We start from the raw sequence: 25043 nt of genomic DNA on the forward strand, positions 1-25043 counted from the left end.
GAAGTAAAATATTAATGTGACTACTTTATATTCAAACTATTCAGGTGGACAGTTTACACTTTTAAGACTGCTCTTTAAAATGATCCCAAGGCACTAGGAGATAAATGATCCCAGGCACTAGGAGATCCCCAAAACTTGGGACTAGAAGAATAAGACAAACACATCGAGGAACAGATGACCCAAAAATGAAAATGATTTCCCACGTCATTTTAAACTTGTATGACTTTCTTCCCTCGGTTTTATTTGTCAGAAATGCTTTACTCTTAGCAGCGTGCAACAAGTGTCACAGCAGCCGCTGAGCGAAAGCACAGAGTAATGTCATAACATTATTTTAAACACACTTAAATCTATCTAATATGATAAACTGAGCTGCGTTAAAGCGGAAAAGCGGAAATGGTGCTGGCACTGCGATATGAGGATGAGTAAATTACGACAATTGTCATTTATGGGTGAACTACTCCAGAGTCGAGCGTGGATATGGATCTGAACACCTTGTCAGTACATCTAGCATTAATATAAATAATTCTCTACAAACAACTAAATCATACAAGGCTTAGAAGAAGTAAGTGTGCATCACATTTGCTTTATGCCTTTATAAGGTATAATAACTGATCGTTATCCACAGCTATTGGTTAATGGAGCTGTTCCTCCGTGAGTTGCCAAATCTTATCTTGGAAATTCCCAGCATGCACTGGTCTAAATGTCACAATACAATAATGAAAGAGACACCAAAGCACTCAAAGGGACTAGCTCAACCTCTAAACCCTTCCACAAACCTCATTTTTAACAGTTGCACACAGTAGCTGATGGGGCCATTGGACTGTGTCACGTTAAAATAGCTGGCAGGAAATTGTCTGAAAATAAATACGAGTCTCAAGGCTGGGAATCATGCCTTTAAATGAAGCAAAAGTGGAGGTGGACTTCCAGTGAAACATCCAGTGTCTGTGTCGGTTTCCTGTCTCAAGCAAGCGGGAGCAGTTCACACGGTGACCTCATCCACATGGATAATTTAATTTTACCATATGTGGCTTATCTGCTGTAAAACAGCATTTGGCGGATCATTTAAAAATACAGCACACTTCTTAGAACTGAATGTTTTTCTTGTGCAGCCATGCACCTTACAGCATTAAAAACCATACATTGGTTATTACATAATACAGCATAAAGATTAACAAACATTTGGCCATGCTCTCTCTATTATGCCATCACTCCCTTATTATGCTATTTTAAAGGCTCCTAATTTTACATTGCACAACCTCTTTTCTCAGAGTTTGAAACAGTTCATTCGAAAATTCTGTCTTTCTAAACCCCCTCCTTTCCAAGAGCCTACTCTGCCCTGAGTGGTCAGATGGCCCAGTCTGTTTGTGATTGATTTGTGATTGGTCTACTGCTTACAGCGCGTGTCGGAAACAGCCATTACCATATCTAAATTTCAACTTCGAAGGCATCCTCAATTCTCAGCGATTGTTCAATCTGTCAGGACAGTAGCGATGCCGCTGATTTTACCATTCCAATTTGAGGATTAGGACTACTTGAGTATGATGTTTCTCAGTCGTACATTTTTACAAAGTTTGTGGAACATTATGAGATGTTATATCGGTGTAATTCCTCTACATCAGCATGTCCACCAATAAACCGATGTGTAAATGGAAATGCCCCTGTGCAATGGCAATTGATTACGAACTCTTTTATAGAACGCAGCACTTTTTTCCAAACATTACCGAGAAAGCTGCTCTGTCAAATGTTCCATTAAAAGAACTCCCAGAGACACATTATCACCATGGAAACATGTTAACTCATCCGATGACATCATAATCACCACTATAGCTTCAATAAATCAATCCTAGGAGCTTAATAATACCCTATAAGTCACTCTAAATTATGATTTGACATACGCACAACTACGTAAACACAAAGACAGGTGCTACATTTCTGAGTGAATATTAGGAGAGTCACTTACATAATATAATTCTTAACATCAGTGAAATATACATTTAAAAAATATATAATAATAATAATATATTGACTATATATTAATCAAAGTTTCATGATATTTTTAACTACCTGTGCATGTGCATTAAATGATCTGTCAATCTGTCATTATGTAATGTAAAAATGTATGTTATTTATTTTCTTTAACAGATACCGTAGAAAGTGGGAGGATATTATTGGTAAGACATTGTCAGGATACACTCCATGTCGGACCTGAACCCTATGAGCACCAAGGCTAAATGTGTCAGGAGTGTCATGGCTCCAAAGTTTATTAAAGTCAACAATAAACGTTATTATTAACCCATTCTAACATTTGTAAGATACGATTTGTTTCCATGTGAGATTGACTAAATCAGGAAAGGGTTTTTTTGGAGAGGAAGAAAATTAGATGCACTATCCTCTTAAAAAGGTTTGAGAAGCAGAGCTTATTATATAATTTTGATCATTTTTACATTTTGTTTCCTCTTTGAAATGATAAAATCATCTTTGAATTTTTGTGGAATGACTGAATCTGAATTGATTATTAATTTACAATAAGGTCAGGAATGTGTATTAATGAAGTAAAACGCTTTGAAGTAGAAATTTTATCGATTTAAAGTGTTATCAAATATTCCTGTTCATTCCCAAAGGAAGCCGAGATTAGAGACAACAGGATTTGATGCCAAAAGAGTGAAAGATGGTTTTGTAAAAAATCACCACATGCAGAGTGAAGGAGAGGTGAAGAGGAGAAAAGTAGGAGTACCGTTGGTGTAGGAGGTTGAGTTTGATCACTGACTCCATCAGTCATACTAGAGGAGCGTAGCCGAGAGGAAAGATGACCCTGCTGGAGTGAGAGAAAGAGATAAAAAGGCATTAGACACAGTTATAAATAAATAAAGACATAAATATCTAATATCCTTCTGAGTGGCCATTTTCTAAGTACCGGTAGTACAGGTCGTGAATTCATACAGACAGCAAAAATCCAATTTTTTGGCATATCTCACACAATTTTTTACAGTTGTTTGGGATCTGAACAGCAAAATAAAATAAAAATTATTCATTAAATATTTATTGATATATACGTTTGTTTTTTTAATAAACCGCTTTCAAGTAGTTTTTTGTAATTTGTGATGTGATGAGACCTAATGCGTCATACACACACACACGTCTGGTTCACTATCTTTGTGGGGAATCTCAATATACGTAATGTTTTTTTAATACCGTACAAACTGTACATTCTATCCCCCTTCACTGCCTGCCCCAGTAACCGGAAACTTTCTGCATTTTTACCTGTATGATTTATAGACCCATCCTGTATGATTTATAAGCATTTTGAAAAGTGGGGACCGCTGGCTGCTCCCCACAATGTAGGTGATCTCAGGTTTTACTATCCTTATGTGGACATTTGGTCCCCACAATATTATAATATAATATAAACAAGGACACACACACACACTCACCTAAAGAATTATTAGGAACACCATACTAATACTGTGTTTGACCCCCTTTCTTCTTCATAACTGCCTTAATTCTACGTGGCATTGATTCAACAAGGTGCTGAAAACATTCTTTAGAAATGTTGGCCCATATTGATAGAATAGCATCTTGCAGTTGATGGAGATTTGTGGGATGCACATCCAGGGCACGAAGCTTCCATTCCACCACATCCCAAAGATGCTCTATTGGGTTGGGATCTGGTGACTGTTGGGGCCATTTTAGTACAGTGAACTCATTGTCATGTTCAAGAAACCAATTTGAAATAATTCGAGCTTTGTGACATGGTGCATTATCCTGCTGGAATTAGCCATCAGAGGATGGGTACATGGTGGTCATAAATGGTGGACATGGTTTGGAAACAATGCTCAGGTAGGCCGTGGCATTTAAACGATGCCCAATTGGCACTAATGGGCCTAAAGTATTCCAAAAAAACATCCCCACCAGCCTGCACAGTGGCATGATGGATCCATGTTCTCATTCTGTTTACGCCAAATTCTGTTTACGCCAAATTCTGACTCTACCATCTGAATGTCTCAACAGAAATCGAGACTCATCAGACATGCAACATTTTTCCAGTCTTCAACTGTCTAATTTTGGTGAGCTTGTGCAAATTGTAGCCTCTTTTTCCTATTTGTAGTGGAGATGAGTGGTACCCGGTGGGGTCTTCTGCTGTTGTAGCCCATCCGCATCCGGTTGTGCGTGCTGTGGCTTCTCAAATTCTTTGCTGCATACCTTGGTTGTAACGAGTGATTATTTCAGTCAAAGTTGCTCTTCTTTCAACTTGAATCAATGTTGATTCTCCTCTGAGAGAATCTCATTCTCATTCTCCTCTGACCTCTATTATCAACAAGACATTTTCGCCCACAGGACTGCTGCATACTGGATGCTTTTCCCTTTTCACACCATTCTTTGTAAACCCTAGAAATGGGGGTAAAATCCCAGTAACTGAGCAGATTGTGAAATACTCAGACCAGCCCGTCTGGCACCAACAAACATGTCACGTTCAAAATTGCTTAAATCACCTTTCTTTCTCATTCTGACATTCAGTTTGGAGTTCAGGAGATGGTCTTGACCGAAGCAAACCCATAAATGCATTAAAGCAAATGCTATGTGATTGGTTGATTAGATAATTGCATTAATGAGAAATTGAACAGGCGTTCCTAATAATTCCTTTAGGTGAGTGTATAAATATATCATCTTAAAGACAACGTATCCATGACTGTGTAAATACACGAATGCCTCTGGCGCTTATGTATCTGATATGCTTGATGAATTCAGCACGGTGGCAGATGTCATGATAGGCATCAGCAATCAGCAGAAAAGTTCCGTTTCAACATCTCTAGGCCCCTTGCAAGTTCGTCCAAAGTCCAAATATAGACTTTCATCTGGACATTGTAGACTACAATGTCTGAACAAAATGGACAATGTATTATCCAATATTATTGTGAAAACCACAATCAAAGTCCAGAATGAATTAAAAAAACAAACCAGACTTCAGAGCAATGTGAACAATCCCGTAGTAAGAGATTTTTCTCAACTGAGTGGCTCCCGTCCGCTGAAGTGAACAGAAGACCCCTGCGATGCCACCACAATGACTCATCGAGTGATTCAGCATGAGTGTAGTAAAGTACACGTGTGTGGATGTGCTTCAGAGTCAGCTATTAGTTCTGACATCATTAATAACAACATTCTTCTCACTATTTCAAGAATTTAAAATACAATACCCTAAAGTAGACTAAATACCTGCCAGTTGTGCTTGGAGTCAATTGTTTTGTTTGTGAAAACGCAATGAAACATGACAAATTGTGTGGACATTATTTTTGGCCAGGCTCACATACAAAGAAATAGTGAAAAAACATGAGGAACCAATGAAATATGTTATAGCCACTGTATGCTTTTTACTGTGAGCTTTTTGCATAGTAAGAGCTTTTTTGCATAGTAAAATTAAGCCTGTAGCTGTAGTTTGCCTTTTTTGCTAAATAAGGGTTAGTTCACCCAAAAATGAAATCCATAAAACTCACACTAATGTCGTTCCAAACCCGTAAGACCTTTGCTAATCTTTGGAACACAAATTAGGATATTTATGATGAGGTCTCTGACCCCACATAGACAGCAACACAACGACCACTTTCATGGCCCAATAAAAGGTAGTAAAGACATCGTTAAAAAAGCCCATGTGACTACAGTGGTCGTTTTTGGCACACAAAAAGTTATCTCGTCACTTCATAACATTAAGGTTGAACTGCTGGAGTCACATGGACTATATTAACAATGTCTTTACTGGGCCTTGAAAGTGGTCTTTGTGTTGTTGTCTGTGTGGTCAGAAAGCTCTCACGATTTCATCAAAAATATCTTCATTCGTCTTAACGGGTTTGGAAGGACATGATAGTATTAATGTAATTAATGGCAGAAATGTCAATTTTGGGTAAACTAACCCTTTTAAGTGTTTTATTCTTACCTCATATTTAAAATATTTTAAAACATACAGTAGATAAAATATTTTCCTTATATTATTTCGATGGTTTAATCCAACCTGAGGGGTCATTACATTTTATTTGGCCACTAATTGTATATATTTATTTGGCCACTAATTGTATATAAAGATGTATGTATTTGCCACATTCGTCCTCAGGCACTTAAAATGTGGATAACAAAGATTGGATCTTTGTTTTTGTTTCCTCTCTCTTACCACAGCAGAGCTGGGTCCTGGGATTTCTCCGTTTGTGTCTGGAGCAAGAGACAATCTAAGGCTGATCTCATCTGAGAATTCTGGAGTGCTGGATGGGGGCATCGCCAGAGAGGAGGGTCCGGACAGAGAATGGTTTAGACCATCAGTCAATAAAGCTGGGTCTTCCTCTGATATCGGTTCCCATGACTGGAAAAGAAGGGATATACATGAGAACCTAACATAACATTGCTTTTATTAAGAAAATGCCAGTAAATATGAAGAAAGAAAATCAGATTTTTCACCACAAAAGCAAAAGATTTCACAGAAATGATGATGCTATCTAGCTCACATAGCCGGAGAGGTCAGGGGACAAATACTAACGTCGTCTATGTCCCTGATATCCAGTTGCTCGTTTTCCAGGTCTTCGCTAATGTGCCGTCGAGAGCGGAAAACTCTGTGAGCTTCCTGGTTAATCTGCCGCAAGTGATTATCATTTTCCGTTTCTGAAACCACATCCCTAAATCACAGACCGGGGAAAAAAATTAGTTCCACACATATCGGAATTTGTTAAGGATGTTTCAAAATCATGATATATTCAATATAGCTACACATTACCTAAACATTTGTAAATTAATCTGTAAGAAATCCTTTTATGTCACAAAAAAGTTGATTTTAGTATTTCAGTGTTTTTGCATGTTTTGCTTTGAAAGTTTTTTGATAAATAGGAAAAAGGTGTCACATACACACTACTTGGCCTCTTCCACTGCGTGGTGCGGTTGTTATGGTTGACGTAGTAGGTCCGGCCAAGGTTATCCACCTTCTCTTCCCAGCCTGGAGGCAGTGGAGGCAGGAGCTGCTGAGGTCTCTGTGAACCTGGATCTGTGGAGTCTGTCACCTCCCAGCCCTGAGAAGAAGAAAGTGAGAGACAGAGAAATAGAAGTTGAGAGACAGGGACAAATGATAAGATTATTTTAATATCAATATTATAATAAAAAAGTCATAAATCTTGAAGTCAGTTTTTATTTATTTTTTATCTTAAAAATCCTATTCCACATTATGATTAATATTGCAGTTGCTATGACACTGCACTCTACAGTTGAGAGAGAGAAAGAGAAAAATCAAACCAAACCAGAGTGAAAAATGAACAGTGGAAACAAAAGCCAGAGAACAGGAAACTAGAAAGTTAAAGGAAGGAAATGCCAGACAGTCAAGTGGTTCAAGCCAAATGGCATAGTTTAAAATTGAAAATGCCAAGTAGTCTGTGGGGATGGGAGGATAAAAAGACCCTAAAAACACAGAAATCTGGAGAGAAAGCAAGAAAGGAGACATTTAAATGAGTCTCTTATTTTTTTTGTCCTTTGAAAACGTTCTGTAATTAATATAACACTGCCCTTGATATTTATCTATTTATTAATCCTTAATTTATTTGCATTTCGGCATGTCATATTCACAAATTTTACTTTATTAAATTAGTTGATTATAAATGTTATTGCCTAAACCCTTCATAATTCCTAAGAAATGTGATGCATTATTAATACTTATCTTGTCATATATTATCTATTAAATAATGTCTTATCTTTGTTGGTGGAAAGAAATACCTGACAATGAACATTGTCATTACAAGTCTTTTTGAGGTGAACACTGAGGGGAAGTTGAGTAATTTAAAGGAGATGCATATACATTCTTTGTGCTAATGGGTTGGTTTTACCTCAGCCTCTTCCCTCATCTCGCTGCTTTCTTCCTCATGCCCTCCGTTCTTTGGCATGTAGGCCATTTTCAGTCTCAGGTAGCCTTTCACCCGTGACTTGTGACTACAGGACATAAGAGTCAAGTACAATCATCAGAGTATAGTAAAATAAAGACACAACATTTTTAACATACATGCAACCCGTCATGGAAACCAGTGACAAGTCGGCAGCACTACTTTCGAGCAAAATGAGAAAGAAGCTATTTTTTTCTCTCTAGGTAAATAGGTGATTTTCTCTTTTTTGCAGAATCTGTTAGTTGAGATCACGAAGAAGTCTCTCCATGTTTGAGATAGCAGTATTAGTATATTTAAAAGCGTACATTTTGAGGTTGAACTCGGCTTGTTTTTCTGAGATTCTTGTAGTAGGGGAGTGTCATTGTCTGTGTGCATTTCCATACTGGATAAGCCAGATTGTATTATTGCCCCACCCTCCAAGGGAAGCGTGGCTACTTAGTTATGCTTATGCAGCGCACTGGTCGGCTCTAGCTGATATCAAAATTCAAGGAAGGTGCAATGGTCATTATGGTGATTAATCGCAGACGAGCTGAACCGTGGCAGTTACACAGAAAACAAGCTGGATGCTTATGAATAAGCGTTCACTGATTCTGAAGATGATCTGAGCGACGATGAAAGCGGCATAATAAGACTGAAGGGACTGAAGACTGAGCGAAGATGAAGAGAAGGAAGAATGTATCGGACTGGTGTCTGACGAGATGGACCGTAAGATATCAGAGGCTATATCAATAGTAACATTTGATGGGAACAAAGACAGAGAAATGGGGAAAATCCATAACTTTAACTGTACATGCTACACGAGGAGAAAAGAGAACGCTCTGCTTGGGAGACAGTAGTGTAGCCAGAAACTTTTTTCAGACATTATGTACAACATACAGCTGGATTCTTTAGCTGCGGAAAAAGAGTGGCAGACATGCAAATTATTGGGCATTTAGAGGCAAACAGACGCATAGTACAAACTTCGAAGATGGTTACATCCACAAAGAAGACCCGACAAACAGAAAGTGTGCCCGAACGACTTATTTCATTGGAGAAATCGAGATCTGCAAGAATACTTTTGTTTCTTATGGGGTGAGTTTTCATAAAAATCTAAATTTGTCATTGTGTTCATTCTAAGAACACGTACATTATCTCATGTTTAGACCTTCCCATACCAACCTATTGTTATTTATTTTAATTGTAATCGTTAACATCGTATCACTTGCCCAAAAAAAAAAAAAAATACTATAATGCGGTTTTAAATGGTAATGTTAAAATCTGCTATCCTTTATTATTAATAGTATGTGGTCTGATTTTTTTTATTGACTCTGTTGTTACTAGGCAACCATGCAGCTTTACAGGGGGTATGGCTTATCTAAATGAGATGCAAATGAGCCATATTGTCACTTCCAGCAGGTGAGAACTGCACAATCTTAACTCAGTGTCACAGTGCATTTCCCTATTAAAGCCCAGCGTCCATTGACTTCAATGGGGCTGCTTTGAACGGTTTTTTTCAGCGCTTCGAAACTAGACGGTCATTGGATAAACGCTGTGATTATGTCCCGCCCACGGACGTTGAGCATCTCTGGGAGTGAATGGGGAGTGAGCTGGCCCGACTCCGAGCTTCTGCGTGATGATTGGAGGGTCTGCATCTCCTTTTGACTGACAGCGATTCTGTACTATAAGGAATCACTGAAGCTATTCGCACTCAGTCCCATCGCGGATTTTCAGGTTCTCAAGTTCAGTCGAAATAAAAACTTCTGCAATCTATTTCTTTGATATTTGCTTGGCGAAATTGCTTGATTTTCATCATACATTTCACACAATTATACACCACATTCCTTGTTTCAGTTTTACAGAGTTTAATATTTTTTTAGATTGTTCATTCATTCACAGGGTAAAAGACCATTTTCTTGAAAAGGAACGTAGGGCAGAATTTACTTTTAAATAAATAAGACAATTGGCCGAAAATGAGCTTCCCCTCTCTGACAGACCAGTAGCCGCCACTGATATATACACACACACACACACACACACCTGGGAATACATATAGACATATATAGTCAAGTGAAGTAATTAAGTAGTATCAACTGTTCCTGTGTAAAATCTTTGACTGTAACTACAGCCATAAAGCATTAAGGGGATTCATTGTTGTTGGTTTGGTATTTGCACATTTCTTTCTGAAAGAAAAATGGACAAATCTCAAATGTGCTGAATCGAAGCAAACGTTTAGTGAATAAGGTCAAGTGCAAAACCAACACATCACACAGTTGTAACTAAAAATATAACCACTAACGTTCTTGTACGGTGTTTGTGAAGGCTGCATAACCACTGACCTTCTTGGACGCAGAAGAAAGTCTTTAAATGTGTATGGCCGCTCCATTGCAGGGTCCTCCGTCTATACAAACAACATAAATAAACAAACATGCATCAAATCTAGGCTAACGTCAGTGCAATCTCACAAAGCATTCATCTATAACAGTCCCAGCTTGGTTTAGAGTGGGGAACGGGGATATAGACCCTTGGGTGACGTCCAGCTGTCTTATGTAACACTGTTCTCCCGTTACATTTAAACAGCCCACAGGTTGGATATTCATGGCTGGTCATTAGTGGCTACAATCTGATGGAAATTGATGGAATTGGCACCTCTGCCAGTGCCCGAAACCAAAACTATGCGAGGAAAGATTGGAGGCCCTGAAGGAAAACAGGAGAGCTTTCCTGTTTGGCAAGTCTAGATCAAACTGGAGGTGAAAAGCATTCAGACTTCAAAATCAGTAAAAACTAAAATCTGCAAGGTATCTTAATAAATAAACACCCCAAGGAAATGTATATGCATCTATACAGGTCTCATCCAAGTATAGGAAACCACTTTTTTTGTAAATATTCAGCAATAAGAGCAGACAGAAAAGGAGCGTGTGGTCTGGACTGCAACCACGCAGAAGTGAATAGTAGATATGTAGGCGGCCGCAAGGAAAACAGACCAGACTCTGTGTGCGAGTCTAAATATGCAGTCCAGCACAGAAATCTCACTTAGCCACTGAAAATGGTTTTAAACAAAAACAAGATTTGTTCCACTCCAAGATTTGTTCCATATCTTTTCCTAAATGTCCACTGCAAGAAGCATTTCTCGCTCAAAAATGAACTGGAACAAAATTTTGAAAACCAATGACTTATTCAAGCCCAAAGCTTGCCAACACCTGTCTTCTTTGAGACAATAATACAAATATCTATCAATATATATGCCATTTTTCTCATGGTATTGAAAATTGTATCAAATATCAATATTTTTCATATCATATCAAAGTTAGAAATTCCAGTATTGTGATAACTATTGAGAAAATATACAGTTCATTAAGACAAATAAACCGGGTCAGTGCTAAGATTAAAAATCGATTGGTGTTGTGAAGTGATTAGCTAGGTGGTCAGGTATTTTATGTCATATGCATTTTAACATGACTTGACCTGCATTGACCAAACATTACATTGAATAACACTGTGGTAGGGTAGGGTATAAACTGAGCCACCCTGGAAGTGCATCTTATTTTTGGCAGTGTGATTTTTTTTAAAGTTGGGATAGCCCTCTTAGAAGCGGCCTGTGTGTGTTTACATTCTAAGCAATTCCCTTTCCACTCCGTACAGGGATATGGGCTCCAACATTTTCAGTTGCTTAATTGCTGTCATGTGACCCTTAATAACTTCCATCTATAACCCTTTTAGTACAGATCTAAAAATTGTCCTTCAAACAAAAAAAAACCAAGCGAGATATCTACTTGAATATCACAAGAGTACACAAACTTACCGGTAAATGGGTAAGAGGCACATCCACCTGCCCAAGGAAGTCATCTCTGGTCTGTATATGAAAGAGACAGAACAATAGAGGGCGAGAAGAAATTAAAATAATAGAAATAATAGTAATATAGAGTTTGGGCTGTGAAACATTGACTGACTTCAGCAGGACTTGCAAGGAAAACCACAAAGATGAGGACAAATACACATCTGTATAACCCAAGAAGAATGAATGTTGTGTATGTATGAGAAAGAGAGAAAAAGGAAATACAGTAATAAGGGCATTGTTAATTTCCAAGATGTCACTTTAAAAGGGAAAACCTGACAACCAACCCAATGAGGAGGAGCAGATAAGCAATGAGTAAGGGCCAAAGGTCAGAAGGAGTGTATTAATGTATGAACCGCCAATCACAAGCCTTCAATCCACCCACCAATTCCAATAAGCCAAACTGTGAGATTTTCAGATGTAATTGTCAGGGTAGACCAGTAAATTACCTGACCATTGTTGAAATGCCCATTCTTGGACCGATCATGACCAATGTGAGCCTGTGTGTGGAATAAACTTATTAAGACAACAAAGACGAGCACATACTCGCAATCTGGGGTGTACAATGTTTAGGACACTGGATGTTTCTATAAAAAAAATGTATCGCCATGAATATGCTTCATATCGGAAATGACATTAACGCAAAACAGCAAAATAATTTAAATACACAACGGGTGTAATTAAAAGGAAATATTTGGGAGAACGTTGTTCAAAACACTGATGGTGTAATCAAACAATGACACACTTGGATTTAAGGATTTAAATCTGAGATCTTTAGCAACATCTCAAAACTGGTCAAACTACTACATGCATACAGAAAACGGGTCAGGAAAAAAAACTATTGATAAGAATAGCTGAGCATAGATTTTTTTTTATTAAATAATAAAATCAAATAAATAAATCAAACATTTAAATTAAATAAAATAAAAACAATGACACCCAGTTGAGCAGCAGAATGGGTGTAGCTTTCAGACAACGGTCATTTATCGTGGAAAGGTTAAGTATGAGTCACTTTGTGGTGGTGAGTGAAAAACAGGACCACAAATACATTCTCAAGCTTCTATTCATCATGGAAAACCCACCATGTCTGAGACATTCTTCTGATTAAATGTTAAGTGTTTCTGAGTCAAGCTACCAACAGCAGTTGTGAATCACAAACAGAAGCAAAATTAAGCAATTAATCAATGAAAAGGTAAAGAAATGACCTAGGAAACTCAAGTAGTAAGTGGAGTCTTAAAGGTCATATTGCAGAAGAATCATCTTGACAAAGATTCCTGTCACTAAGCACATTTTTTCATTATGCAACAAAAATGATGCTCTAAATAAGTAAAACCACAGCAACTATTACGATATATCTTTATGACGTGAAAAGCCTGTTCCCACACAATTGTCTAAGTGTTAAAAATAAATATTTGCTTAGTCATCGTCCATTACGAGCTGAGTTAGCAGGCGACTTGAGCCGTTAAAGAGGCTGAAAAGTGCAGAAACAGAGAAAACAAGCTGAAATCAAGACAGCAGGAAAGTAAGAACCAACAGGCCATGTTTAAAACGAGACAAAACAAAAATGAGGGGGGAAGGAGGGTTAAACCAAAAAACAGATCAAAAGGAGCCTATTACTTAGGTCATGTAGCTAAGGATTACAAAGGTTAGGACCAGGGGTTATGAAAATAAGACCTGAGAAAAAACTTCCGACAACTGATCCGCAACACTCAGAGATGCTAAAATAAGACTGGAGCCCACACAAATTTAGCAACAGGGTTCCTGTCCGGGCCAGAACAGCCAGGTACCACAGCAAAAGGAAATGCTGACTGAATTTGATTAAATAAATGTGTTGCTCTCCTACCTCTGAGAACACACAGGCTTTTTAAAGCTCTAAATCCTGAGTTCTGCAAGAAAGCTGCCATAGCAGACTTAAGTGAGATTTTCCCCCACATCCTCTCATTATGCTTGCTAAAACTTGTGAGACAGCAAACAGTCGCATGTATTAACATGAGAGCACTGGCAAGTCAAAGGGAAATCCATGAACCCCACAGGGAACAAATGCAATAAATGATGACTGGAATTTGATATAGTTATGTGAAAGCTATTGAATTCAGGAAATTCTGCAAAATATCTTATTAAAACATTGTATCGATATAGATCTGTATTGTAAAAGTAGATATTCTTTGTAAACAAAAACTCTACAGGTTATGATGTATTACATGCCTTATCTTCAGAGATAATTTAGGAAATATCATAAAATACAACAACAAAGACATGCTTGAGGCATTCAAAGAGCAGTCATGACAGGAAGAAGTAAACAGATATGTGCAAGAGAGGTTCACTTCAGTTGATGAACTGGTGGAACATTTAGCTCTTTGACTGACTCATTTCCAGTAAAGCCTTTTGAGCAGGTACTGGAAATACATATGCTGCCATAAGCTTCCAAAGAAATTGGGGAAGGTATGTTTGTGTAACATTCCTGATTGCGGAATCAGACGATTCTTAAATGTGGAGATTCAAGACCTCAGAGATTCAAGACCTTCCATTTGCAAATGTTAACGCTGTGAAACTGAAGTCCCATATTCCATCATAAAAATGCTGTTATGAGTTCTGCACATGACAAATACTAGTTCTAGTACTAGTAACGGCTGGTGACAAATTGATGAATGCCACATACTTAAAGCGTGTCAGCACTGCTCTGATGAACTGGCATCTTACATGAGCAGGAATTAATCACTGAAGGGGCTTTCAAATCCCTTAAACTTAAAGGTAACCTATAGAGAATGACTAATTATATGTGACAAATATAAAAAGAACCAGGAGGACCGGTGGAAAAAGCAAATGCTTAAGAAGCAAATGAGACGAAGCCTTAAGTTTAAAATAACTATTTTGCATGGAGATTTTCTATATTGTTCAACAATAATACTTTAGCATAGTGCTGTAAAATCTTTGTTTTAAATACTGATACTAAGAATACAGTATGTGTAACTATATATTACACCTTAATCACCACAGAACAGCTGTTACAAGAGATGAACGGTGACCCAGGCCAAAGGAGAAAGGCCGCTTTCAAAACCAACAACAACACTTGACATGGGACTAAAGATAGAACAGGCTCCTCTTCAAGAGAGGGAAAAAAATACAAGTGGACAAGCCCCTATGAATGATGCTATATCTGAAAAGGCTTCCAGCTCTATATATTTTCCACTTCAGAATATCATATTGAGTATAAAGAATGTGTATGCTTGTTGGGAAATCATAGACGTGCGGTTACGTCTTGCTCCTGGCCCCCATTTTCGTGGAATTTTCACTTCCCAGAATGCGGGTAAGTCATTCCTGAACCCACCTCCTCTTTCCTTGACTAAAATTCTGCTACCTCTTCTTTCATCTGTTTTTCCCATTCTCCAGCCACTTATAAAACAACTAAAACATACTTTGAGAGTTCTACACCTTTTTGCATACTTTGGGTAAACAATGGCATATTAATAAAGCAGGCCTCAAATGTAAAAATGAATAAGCATATTAAGTTGGACTTTAGATCCTCAGCTGTAATTACCTGTGGATTGCTGCAGGTAGACACCTTTTCAAAGCTAATATCCTGTGCATGGATGGGGCTGTGCTCACCTCCCTGGCTGAAATAGATCTTAAACTTGGGCTGTCGTGGGTTCTGTTCCTTCCTAATTTTAAATGTGCAGCCTTGAGCTCTATTTTCAATAATATCACTCTCAGTCTCCATTTCTGAGATCGGGGCATGAAGGTTTGGCATAGATCCGAGGGTTGAAGCAGCTCCTCTGAATTGCAATGGCTGTGAAGCGCTCCTCTCAAGTCGGATCCGAGGATACCGCACCAAGCGACTGCCTTTAGAACCTGTGATGCCTAAATCACTCATGTCAGCCTGAGAAGTAGGGCTTGGGTGACGTCCTTGGTCCTGTTGAAGCTGCAAGACAAGTCTTTGCATGCCAGGACCTCTGTCTGAGCTTTGAAGGACAGACCAACGGTGGCCATTCTGTCCATCCTCATTGTATGGCATTATTCTAAACTGCTGGACATCGGAGCCATCTGCAGACCTCCTGCGGATACTGAAACCTCCAATGGTAATCCCTTGATGACTTCTATTGGGTACACCCGAACTAGCATAGCTATTTTGTCCATCACATGGCCGGACACAAAATACTTGCCTCTTAGGTTGGATAGGCTCAGTACCTGGTTGACTTTGTTCCACATTATGGTAAGCAGGAGGTGGAGGTAAGAGCCAACTTTCACTAGGCTCTGTGTAGGCTGGAGCTGGGTCCTGAGGGTATTCTGGAGGTGGATCAAAGGGCAATGCATCTTCTTGAGGTGCAGCCGAGCGTTGTAGAGATATCTGGACAGAGGTGCTCTTAGTTGTCCGTGATTCATTTTGACCCTGGAGCTGTGGGATGAACATGGAAGAGCTTCGCTTTAGAGAGGCATCTGTAAAAGCAACTGAACCCGACTCTGGGCTTTCGACAAGTCCTCCGTTTTGTGGCTGCGCATGGAAAATCATGGCCCCTGCGCCTCTCTCATCTTCTTCTTCCACTGTCCCATTCAGCTGCTCCAACTCTGGTGCAGTGTTACTGCGTCCAGATCCAAAATATAACCGAAGCCGGTGAGACATTCTCCTGTCTGCCTTGATCTGTCTCTGTCCAGCTCTTCCTGGATCTGTCTCACCCACTGTTTAGTGTGCCTGATCCCCTTTTGCTCTCCCTCTCTGTCTTGCTCATCCACCCTCTTTCCTTTCTTTCTCTCTCTTTCCCTTACTCACAGACAGAGGCTGCGTTTCGTTTCACAGCTACCAGTGAAGCGCTGCCAGGGAGCTTAAAAGTTCAACCCACAAGCTTCAGGGAGAGAGAGAGAGAGCGAGAGAGAGAGAGAGAGAGAGAGAGAGAGAGAGAGAGAGAGAGAGAGAGAGAGAGAGAGAGAGAGAGAGAGAGAGAGAGAGAGAGAGAGAGGGATCTGGAAAGAACGGGAGACGGGGAAAAGAAAAAAAAATCCCATGTGTCAAACTGCTCGAGCTGCAGTTCGATAGCGACAGACAGCAGAAATAGCCCAAGTGGCGAGCTGCATTCCAGGCGTGATTGGATAAGGACGCCTGGTGCTCTTACAAGCAAAGGTGAGGGTAGGGTGGCCAAAGTCACATGATCCAGATGGCATCCACCCCCAGTTCCCGGTTAGACCCAAACAGCACTCTCTCAGCTGCTACTGATCTGTCAGAAGGAACTAGACCGCCGGGGGTGGAATGAGAAAGAGAGAGATCACAGCTGACTCAGGAAACACTCTCCACAAGCTCATAATTCTTTGTGTTCATCCCACACACAGGGCACACTGGGCCAAGTCAAGTTGGGACATGGTGTGACCCACATCTCAAGCTGGTAAAAGAAGAATGTATCCCTACTCCTAAAAATAATCAAACTACACAAAAACAATGGACAGAAAACCTCATCAATGAATCATATATGTAAGCAGAAGAGGTTTACCACTATCATTTCAGACATTCTCAAAAAAAAAAAAAAAAAAAAAAATTGCATTTGCTGGAGAAAGTATTTTTTTATGTTGGGGCCTCTGTATAGACATGCAAAAATTTCCCAACAAGCTTGGCTGAAATGTTCCGACTGCATAAAAAAAAACTCAAAGGGAAGTTTTAAACCAGACAGTCACTCTCTTTCAACACAGAGTCAATGATTCAGGATGCAGCCCAGGGGCCATTTCAAAATCTACAATCATGAACACTCCTCAAACAAACTAAATAAAGCAACTTATTTTACTTTGCACATGTTGAAAAACATCTTAAATTGTGTGTAATCTGGAAAGAAAATATATAACATCTGTTTTACCTTTTCTAGAATTTCTGGAAATATAATCAATCACTGAGAGCCACATTTATCATATATAAGCCACAAGCTTGTGCTAAATGTTTCATAAAATCTGTTTGGGTTCAATTGTGTTGGCATTTGCTTTTGCACCACAAACAATCCACAACATCTGAATCTTTAGATCAGTATCCAGAACCTTCTGCTAACAGACATGCAAATATCAAAGATTTGACACAGACTGTTGACAGACTGAACAAGTTGCTATAAAGCTGATGTGAAAACCAAGAGAGATGACACTGCACTGTCTGTATTCAAACTTACAGAGACACTGCACAAAGACAGAGCTTTGTCTAAGGTGAAAAGGAAGGCAAAGGCACTTAATTGCCAAGGAGTGTGAAAGACCAATTCTATGGGGTGCTGAGCGGGTTAGTAGTACATAGTAGTTACTGCACGGTTGCTAGTTGGTTGCTTAGCCAAGGTGTAGCCTATATGACATCCTTCATTTTGATGAACACAATCAGAGTTATATTAATAAACATCATGACGATTCCAAGCTTTTTAAATGGCAGCGATGGGGTCCATTGAGTTTGAAGCTCAAAAAAGTGCATACATCCATGACTTTTGAAGCAAATCAATGTGGTTTAAGAAAAACATCCATATTTAAAACTTTAAAAAGTACAATAACTAGATTACATCTTCCATATTCAACTTACGGAAAAAAGAAAAGAAAAAAAAAGTAACGTGATCTGCCAGAAGCTAGTTTTTTTTTTTTTTTTTAAGTTTTAAATATCGATAATCAGAAAGAAGAAAGTCATATACACCTAGAATGGCTTGAGGGTGAGTAAATCATGGGGTTATTTACATTTTAAAGTGAACTACTCCTTAAATACTGATGTAAACACCATTTAGAGGGTGCCTGTGCAGCAACACCAGCCTGACACAAACCATGAAGTCAGTGCAGCATCTTATTGGATGGAGTGACCGAGACAGACTCCTACTGAAAGAAAGGCTTTGATTGTGAATGTGTGGACCCTCTCTAAAGGGGGTATTGTTTTGGAGGGCACATGCTCTGTAGTGGCTGAGCTGTGAACAAAGAACGGAGACATCATGGCGTAAGCATTAGTTTCACAGCACCAAGCATTCTGGGAATTACAAGAGAGGGCTACCACAGTGCTACCAACACAAATAATGACTTTTCATAGTATTTCCTTAGCTAATATGAAGGCTGTTTCTTAAAAACCAAGACATTACATAAGTCTAAATAGCAAGCATTTGGTTGAATGATTTGAACTGGCCTGTTTTCAAAAAGCACATTCGCTCACCCACACGGCGCTGGGATGGTTATGTGTCTCCATGACAGCAGTTTTCGGAAGGAAGAAAAATGTAATCCACAAAAATTAGCCATTATTTCAACTGTCTTTCTTGGATCACAGTAAAATGCACTAATCGGTACTGGAACTTGGGAACCCCCATGCTGCAAGTTAATTACAGCTAGCTGTACGGTTTGAGGATACAAAATGCTTTGTACAAAAGAATGTGGAATGAAAAGCGGGAGAGGATGAGACAAGGAGAAAGTGGGAAAACAACAAAGAAATACTGGGTTACTGATGAGAAGAAACAGGGAAGAAAACAAAGAGATGGAAATAGACAGAGAGAATGTATGTGAGAAAGCATGAAAATCATTAAATCTGTATTCAGTCAGTGGGACACCATCCATGCGTTTTCTCAGACATATAAGGAAGACGCTCAGATTCTGCTCAGCTCCATATTGCAGCCAAATCCCATCACACAGAGGAGACAACAACTTTTTCCCTGTGGACTGCAACAACTCATGCACACACACACACAACACATCCATCACAGAGTTAGCAAAGACAACAATACCACTGTCGACTCAAAAACCAAATGCTATACTTACTGACACTAACTGACAGTCATCAGCTGATCCAGAGCTATAAAATGCACTCAGCGGTTCTCAACTGTTTTTGCTTCAAGCCTCAGATTCTACACTAGACATCATTACAGTACCAAAATGGTGTATATTAGAAAATATATACAACATTGTGCATACATAAAAAATAGAACTCCTTTATTTTCAATGTTATTATTCAATGTTCAATGTTATTATTTCAATGTTATAATTATTTGCTTTTAGCATTTTTCCCTTGTTGTTCCCAACCTTATTGTGACCCATTTGTAGGTTGCAACCCACCAGTTGATAACCTTTTAAAAGTTATCTCAAATATATTTCTATTGAAACTTAAATGTCATGTATTTAAATAAATGTGTAGTTACACATTTGTAATGATGAGGTTGACATTTTTGTACTTTTAAAATATATTATCCCTTTGATGTGTGTGATCACACCAGTGTGATTAGAACATTCAGCGCATTATACAGACTATATAACTTGAAAGCGTGTTTTATTTACATAAGATATTGGTAGCTATTGTGTGACTATAAAATCACTCTTATTTTTCTGTAAATCCGTGCTGTAAATCCGACATATATAATTCTCTGTATTGTGGTGACACAGTCTAAAATAACGCCTTAAAAAATTTGCAAGAATATTTTTAACTTTTGTGTGAAAGGCTTAAGTGGGATATCAAAATGACACACCACAGTTAAAAAGTACATGTCATTTTTACAAATCTGATTGACAACACGTAGACATGCACAAAGTAGATTAAAAGTACATTTTAAATATTTGTCTTTAAAAAAAACTTGTGTTGTGCTTTGATTACATTTTTTGATGTGCTGACTAGCATACTAAAGGCCAGATATACGATATATGGATATATTCCAAAAAGAAATTGCGTAGATGGGAGTGGAAAGTTCAGCATGTGATCTTCTGAAGATACCCAAATTAAAGACCACAAATGCAGCTGGATCATTTCCATAATGACCAACGCAATCTATTAAGAGCAGCACAAATTAGAATCTGGTTTAAGACTGGGTTTTGGATGTTAAATAATGGCGCAAATACCAGTACATTTATTAGCTCAAAGTAAATATAGTTAGCTAAAGATAGTTGTTTTTTAACACCAAAAGAGGGTTTGCGCTGATGCAAGCTGTTAGTAAATCTGGCCCATAGTATGCTAGTCAGCACATCAAAATAAGTATACTTCAGTAAAGCACAACAAAAGTTTAAAAAAAAAACCAACTATTATTTAAATTGTCTTTAAATGTCTGCTCTGTCTACTGTGTTGTCAATTGGATTGTAAAAATCTAAACTGGTTCTTTTTTCACATCATTTCCCCATTAGAAACGCATGTGGTTTTGTACTAGAGCAGACCGTAGGCAACTGCATGCCAAGCAAAGCGATTGAGCATCGTTGCTATGTGGACAGCACTTAATATTTTAACACTGACATTAGTTGCATAACAGTGGAATGTCTAGTATTTTTACCAAATTAATACATCATTTAATAATGTATCCATCTAGTGCAGGTCAAACTAATGCTTTTTTTTTTTAAATCTGTTCCGCAAGGTAATAAAAAAAACAACACCTCTGCACTTATTTTCTAGACTGTTCTAATGATTCTTTCAGAGATATATTTGAGAGGTGCAAGCTATTTTCAGACAAAATGTTTGTAATGAGGGGAAAAAGTAAAAACCCGAGAACACACAAGCTCCATTCCAAAATCCAGTGAGCTGCCAACCTAGACTACATAAAATGGCATTTTAGGGCATGTGCTCTCTACTCTCAAAAGGTAGGCTGCAACATTTGGGACTTTAAGCAACAGCTGCGGATGGAACAGCAATGAAGTTCTGGTGCTCTACTGCGCATGTGTGACTTTAACTGCTACTTTGTGATGTTCTACTGTAACCATCTACTACGTGAGAAAAGCTAATTTGCCATAACTGTTAGTATGTGACAGACTTTATTTTATTTTATGGTTAAGCTGCATTTTAATTGTTTCTGTATTAGCAGTCTCAGCCTGAGACGTCAAGCCCACAGGCCGTTGACTGAACGTCTGATGCATATGGCACACTTATCTGGAAACACTTCAGGAGTTTCGAAGTAATCAACTGATTGGTTGAATTCTACAGGATGTCCACGAGACTTGTGTGTTGCGTTCTTTAACGGTCCCCCTAGAAACAAATGCCGCGACTCCCTCATGGAAGAAGAACGTGGTTGTGTTTACAACTGTGACAACGAGCGCTTGGCAGGATCAAATGGATTGTCAAATGTTTGTGAAGTTTGCGGCTCCATTGTTTCAGTAAACTTCAACAACGTTCCTGAATGAATAACTTATAGATGCACGGTCTGTTATGGCAGAGCCATCGACTTCCTTGCTTTTTTTCTAAACATGGCGTGGAGCAAAAACTGTGATTGGTTGTGTTACATGTCAGTCAAACGTACTCTTGGGTGCTCATTGACCAATGAAAGCTGTGATAGAGCCATCATCTAAAGGTCTGGCTACGCTAGACTACATGTACACTGGCGAGATGAGCAAGTGTTTTTCTATTCTCAAAACTTGCGTGGGAGATTGTGGGACCTAACGCATAGAGGAGTAAGCAGTGAGAGTGTCAAAAAGTTGATAAATGCTGAACTTTAAAAAATGTTTTTTTTAAAGCCAATCAGAAGCCAATCACAGTGAAGGTGTTTCTAGTGAATTTAGTCCTGAAATCACATTGCTAGATATGATTGTATCATCCACTGAAATGGCAAAAGAAAAGTTGATTATAAATAGCTATATGACATTTAATATGAAGAGTTAAAGTATTAAAATTTGCTCAATTTAATTTTCTATTTTAACTATATCAGTGAGTGTAATTTTAGCATTGTGTTGTTAGCTTAGCCATATTCTATCATCAAAATGTATTGGAATCTTTTGGGAGTTTTCTGTGCTATTTGTGCGAGTTGCTGCCCATTAAAAGCATGCCAAAAAAGTACTTTTCAATGTTCTATATTAATTCTAGTATATGTAGCAAGATAAGCAAGTGTTTTCTATTCTCAAAACTTGTGTAGGGGATTATGGGATTGAAAGCATAGAGCAACAAACAGTGAGAGTTGTCAAAAAAGCTATGAAATTCTCAACTTTACAAACTTTATGTTTTTTTAAAATTTGGCAGCCAATCATAGTGAAGTGAGGGCAATGACAAGATGACATATCTGTCATAAGCATAAGAGTTTTTGCTAAATTTAGTCCTAAAACACATTGCTAGACAATACACCTAACATACACACCTAATTAGGGCCCAAGCCCTGAAAGGGCGCAGAGCCCTATTGTTCTTCTAAGGACAATTTAGCTTTTTCGACTATTCGGGCACTTTCGGGGCCCTTATCATGCTCGAAAACTCTTGAAACTTTGCACACACATCGGAATCTGCGGCCATCAGGGCTGGACCAAAGCTGGTACCCGGGCGTGGCAGGGGGGCTCGACAGCGCCCCCTAAAGTGGGCTCTGAAAACATGGTCTATAAATCAAACACACTTGCACGTACATGTATGAAACTTGGTACACATATAGAGCTCATCGGGCCGAACAACTTACGTGCTCTAAGTTATGTGTCAGCCCAACAGGAAGTGAGCTATTATGGGTTGTTCAGAAAACGCATGCTCTGGAATGTGCGATACTCCTCCTGGACGATTCACCCGATCAGCACCAAACTCGGTCAGCATGAAGTCAAGACATTGAGGATGCTAAATTGCGAGCAACTTTTTGATATCTCAAACGGTTAGGCTGTGGTGAGGAGACGAATTTATGGCGAGAAAAGGGAAACAGGAAGTGTGTTATAACTTCTGCATACATTAATTCATTTTGATTAAACTTCAGCTGTGTGTTCGTTGTAAGAGGCCGATCACATGGATATGACTTTTGTGAGTCAAAGTTATAGCGCCACCAACTGGCAGCAGGAAGTGTGTCACTTTCAAAATGCTTTGAAATCACCATCTTATTTTTACCCGATTCACTTCAAACTTCATCAGTATAATGTCAAAACATAGCAGATATAAAGCTGGTAAGCACTTCCTGATATTGTATATACTGTTGCCACGGCAACACATCAAACTATAACGTTCTTTTTCGCTGCTATTGAGACTCTTAAAATGTTTCAAATTACATGAAACTCAACACACACATCAGACATGCTGTCCAGTAGATATGGGCAAAGACTTAAAAACGGGCATGGTGGAGGAGCTCAGTAGCACCATCAATTGACAAAAGTAATGCAATCTTTTGTCAAAAGTGGGGGGGGGGTTAGTTTTATCTTCAGTCACCAAACTCTGTATATATATTGTTCTCTTTGAGCCGAACAACTTTCTAATTTACAGTCATTAGCTCCGACGAACAGGAACTCAGATATTTAGAGCTTAAGGTGTGAGGACCTTATTGTAATTGCTCAAACCATCATTTTTCTTTTCCCAAATGAATTAAATTTTTGAGGGCCTAAACACGCATGAAAACTCATGAAACTTTGCACACGCATCAGAAGTGGTGAAAACATACATCTGATATGGGATTCAGAATTAGGTGTGGCAAAATGGTTCGATAGCGCCACCTACAAAATTTAAATTAAGCGTCATTCGTGCTACGTTTCATGTATGAGTATGAAAATTCAGTAGACGCATTCAACAGCCCAATACCAAGCCTGCAGTCTCCCTCTCATTTACTGAAGCTTTCGGGCCTCGATCGCCCCCCGGTGACCGGTCCCAGTATAGCCGCCCCTCTGTGTTTTCTAATGGACGCGAGGCAAACTAAATAATAAAATTACACTTCAAAAATGTTTTCCCCAAAGTTAGTTTATGTCACTGAAGGCAGTTATCATTACAATGATTTCATTTCAGGTGTTCGTTTTAAAAATAAGTTTAGTTTGAGTTAGTTATTTGATGCTATAAAAACGGGGGGTGTGACGTCATGATTGACAGCTGAGACTGACGGCTTCTCTGAGTGAAGTTGTCACTGAGGCACTAACGGACTTTTTTCGAAATTTTTGGGAGCAGATTAGAGCTTTAGCTTTAATTTATACATTTCCATAACTGTTTATTTCACACCAACATAATTAATTTTTCTGCATCTGCGAGAGTGTGGGCGGGCTTTAGATATCGCAGCTGTACTTCCTGCTCTACTTCCTGCGCTCTACTGCGCAACTCCGGTCCCGAAATCGCTACTGCGCAGACTCGGTCCCAAGATGTCCGCGCCGTGCAAGGCCGCCTGAAAGCTTCAAATATGGCAAGCGGAAACGGATGATGTCGAGTCGTCCATATTTTTTTACGGTCTATGCCCAATACCTACAAAAAAGACCCAAGTCGCAAAATCTGAAAAACCAACAGGAACTGAGATATTTTGAATTTTCTTTGGTACATTGGTGCAGTTTTTGCCATTGCCAGACGTTGTACTTTAACAAACTCCTCCTAGAGATTGAATCATATCAACATTGTATTTGCACAGTCTAATCTAAAGGCCTTTGTGGTGTTAAATTGGGAAGATCTTGAGTTTTCCCTGAAGGGTGTGTCCGTGGCGGCCTCACAATTGTTGATGTTTCGCCATGACACAGGAAGTTGTTGTACCTCAGGC

General features: G+C 38.8%; 1 protein-coding gene across 6 annotated transcripts in view; it reads right to left on the reverse strand.

Moving 5' to 3' along the window:
* Positions 1-25043, reverse strand: part of nedd4l (NEDD4 like E3 ubiquitin protein ligase) — a 100789-nt gene that overhangs the window by 33008 nt on the left and 42738 nt on the right. For 2 of the 6 annotated variants that reach the window (XM_067423630.1, XM_067423629.1), the window contains exons 1-8: positions 15248-16518; positions 11677-11727; positions 10214-10275; positions 7845-7947; positions 6880-7040; positions 6518-6653; positions 6158-6343; positions 2735-2815 (exon numbers count right to left, since the gene is read on the reverse strand). In XM_067423630.1, the coding sequence (XP_067279731.1) occupies positions 2735-2815; positions 6158-6343; positions 6518-6653; positions 6880-7040; positions 7845-7947; positions 10214-10275; positions 11677-11727; positions 15248-16327 (1860 nt within the window). In that variant the 5' untranslated portion in view covers positions 16328-16518. Of the gene's footprint in view, positions 1-2734; positions 2816-6157; positions 6344-6517; positions 6654-6879; positions 7041-7844; positions 7948-10213; positions 10276-11676; positions 11728-12158; positions 12210-15247; positions 16519-25043 lie in introns of those variants that run through there. The other 4 variants (XM_067423635.1, XM_067423634.1, XM_067423632.1 and 1 more) reach the window with 3 other exon arrangements.

Source organism: Pseudorasbora parva, chromosome 18 (genome assembly GCF_024679245.1).
Source record: "Pseudorasbora parva isolate DD20220531a chromosome 18, ASM2467924v1, whole genome shotgun sequence".
In the NCBI taxonomy this organism is placed as follows: Eukaryota; Metazoa; Chordata; class Actinopteri; order Cypriniformes; family Gobionidae; genus Pseudorasbora; species Pseudorasbora parva.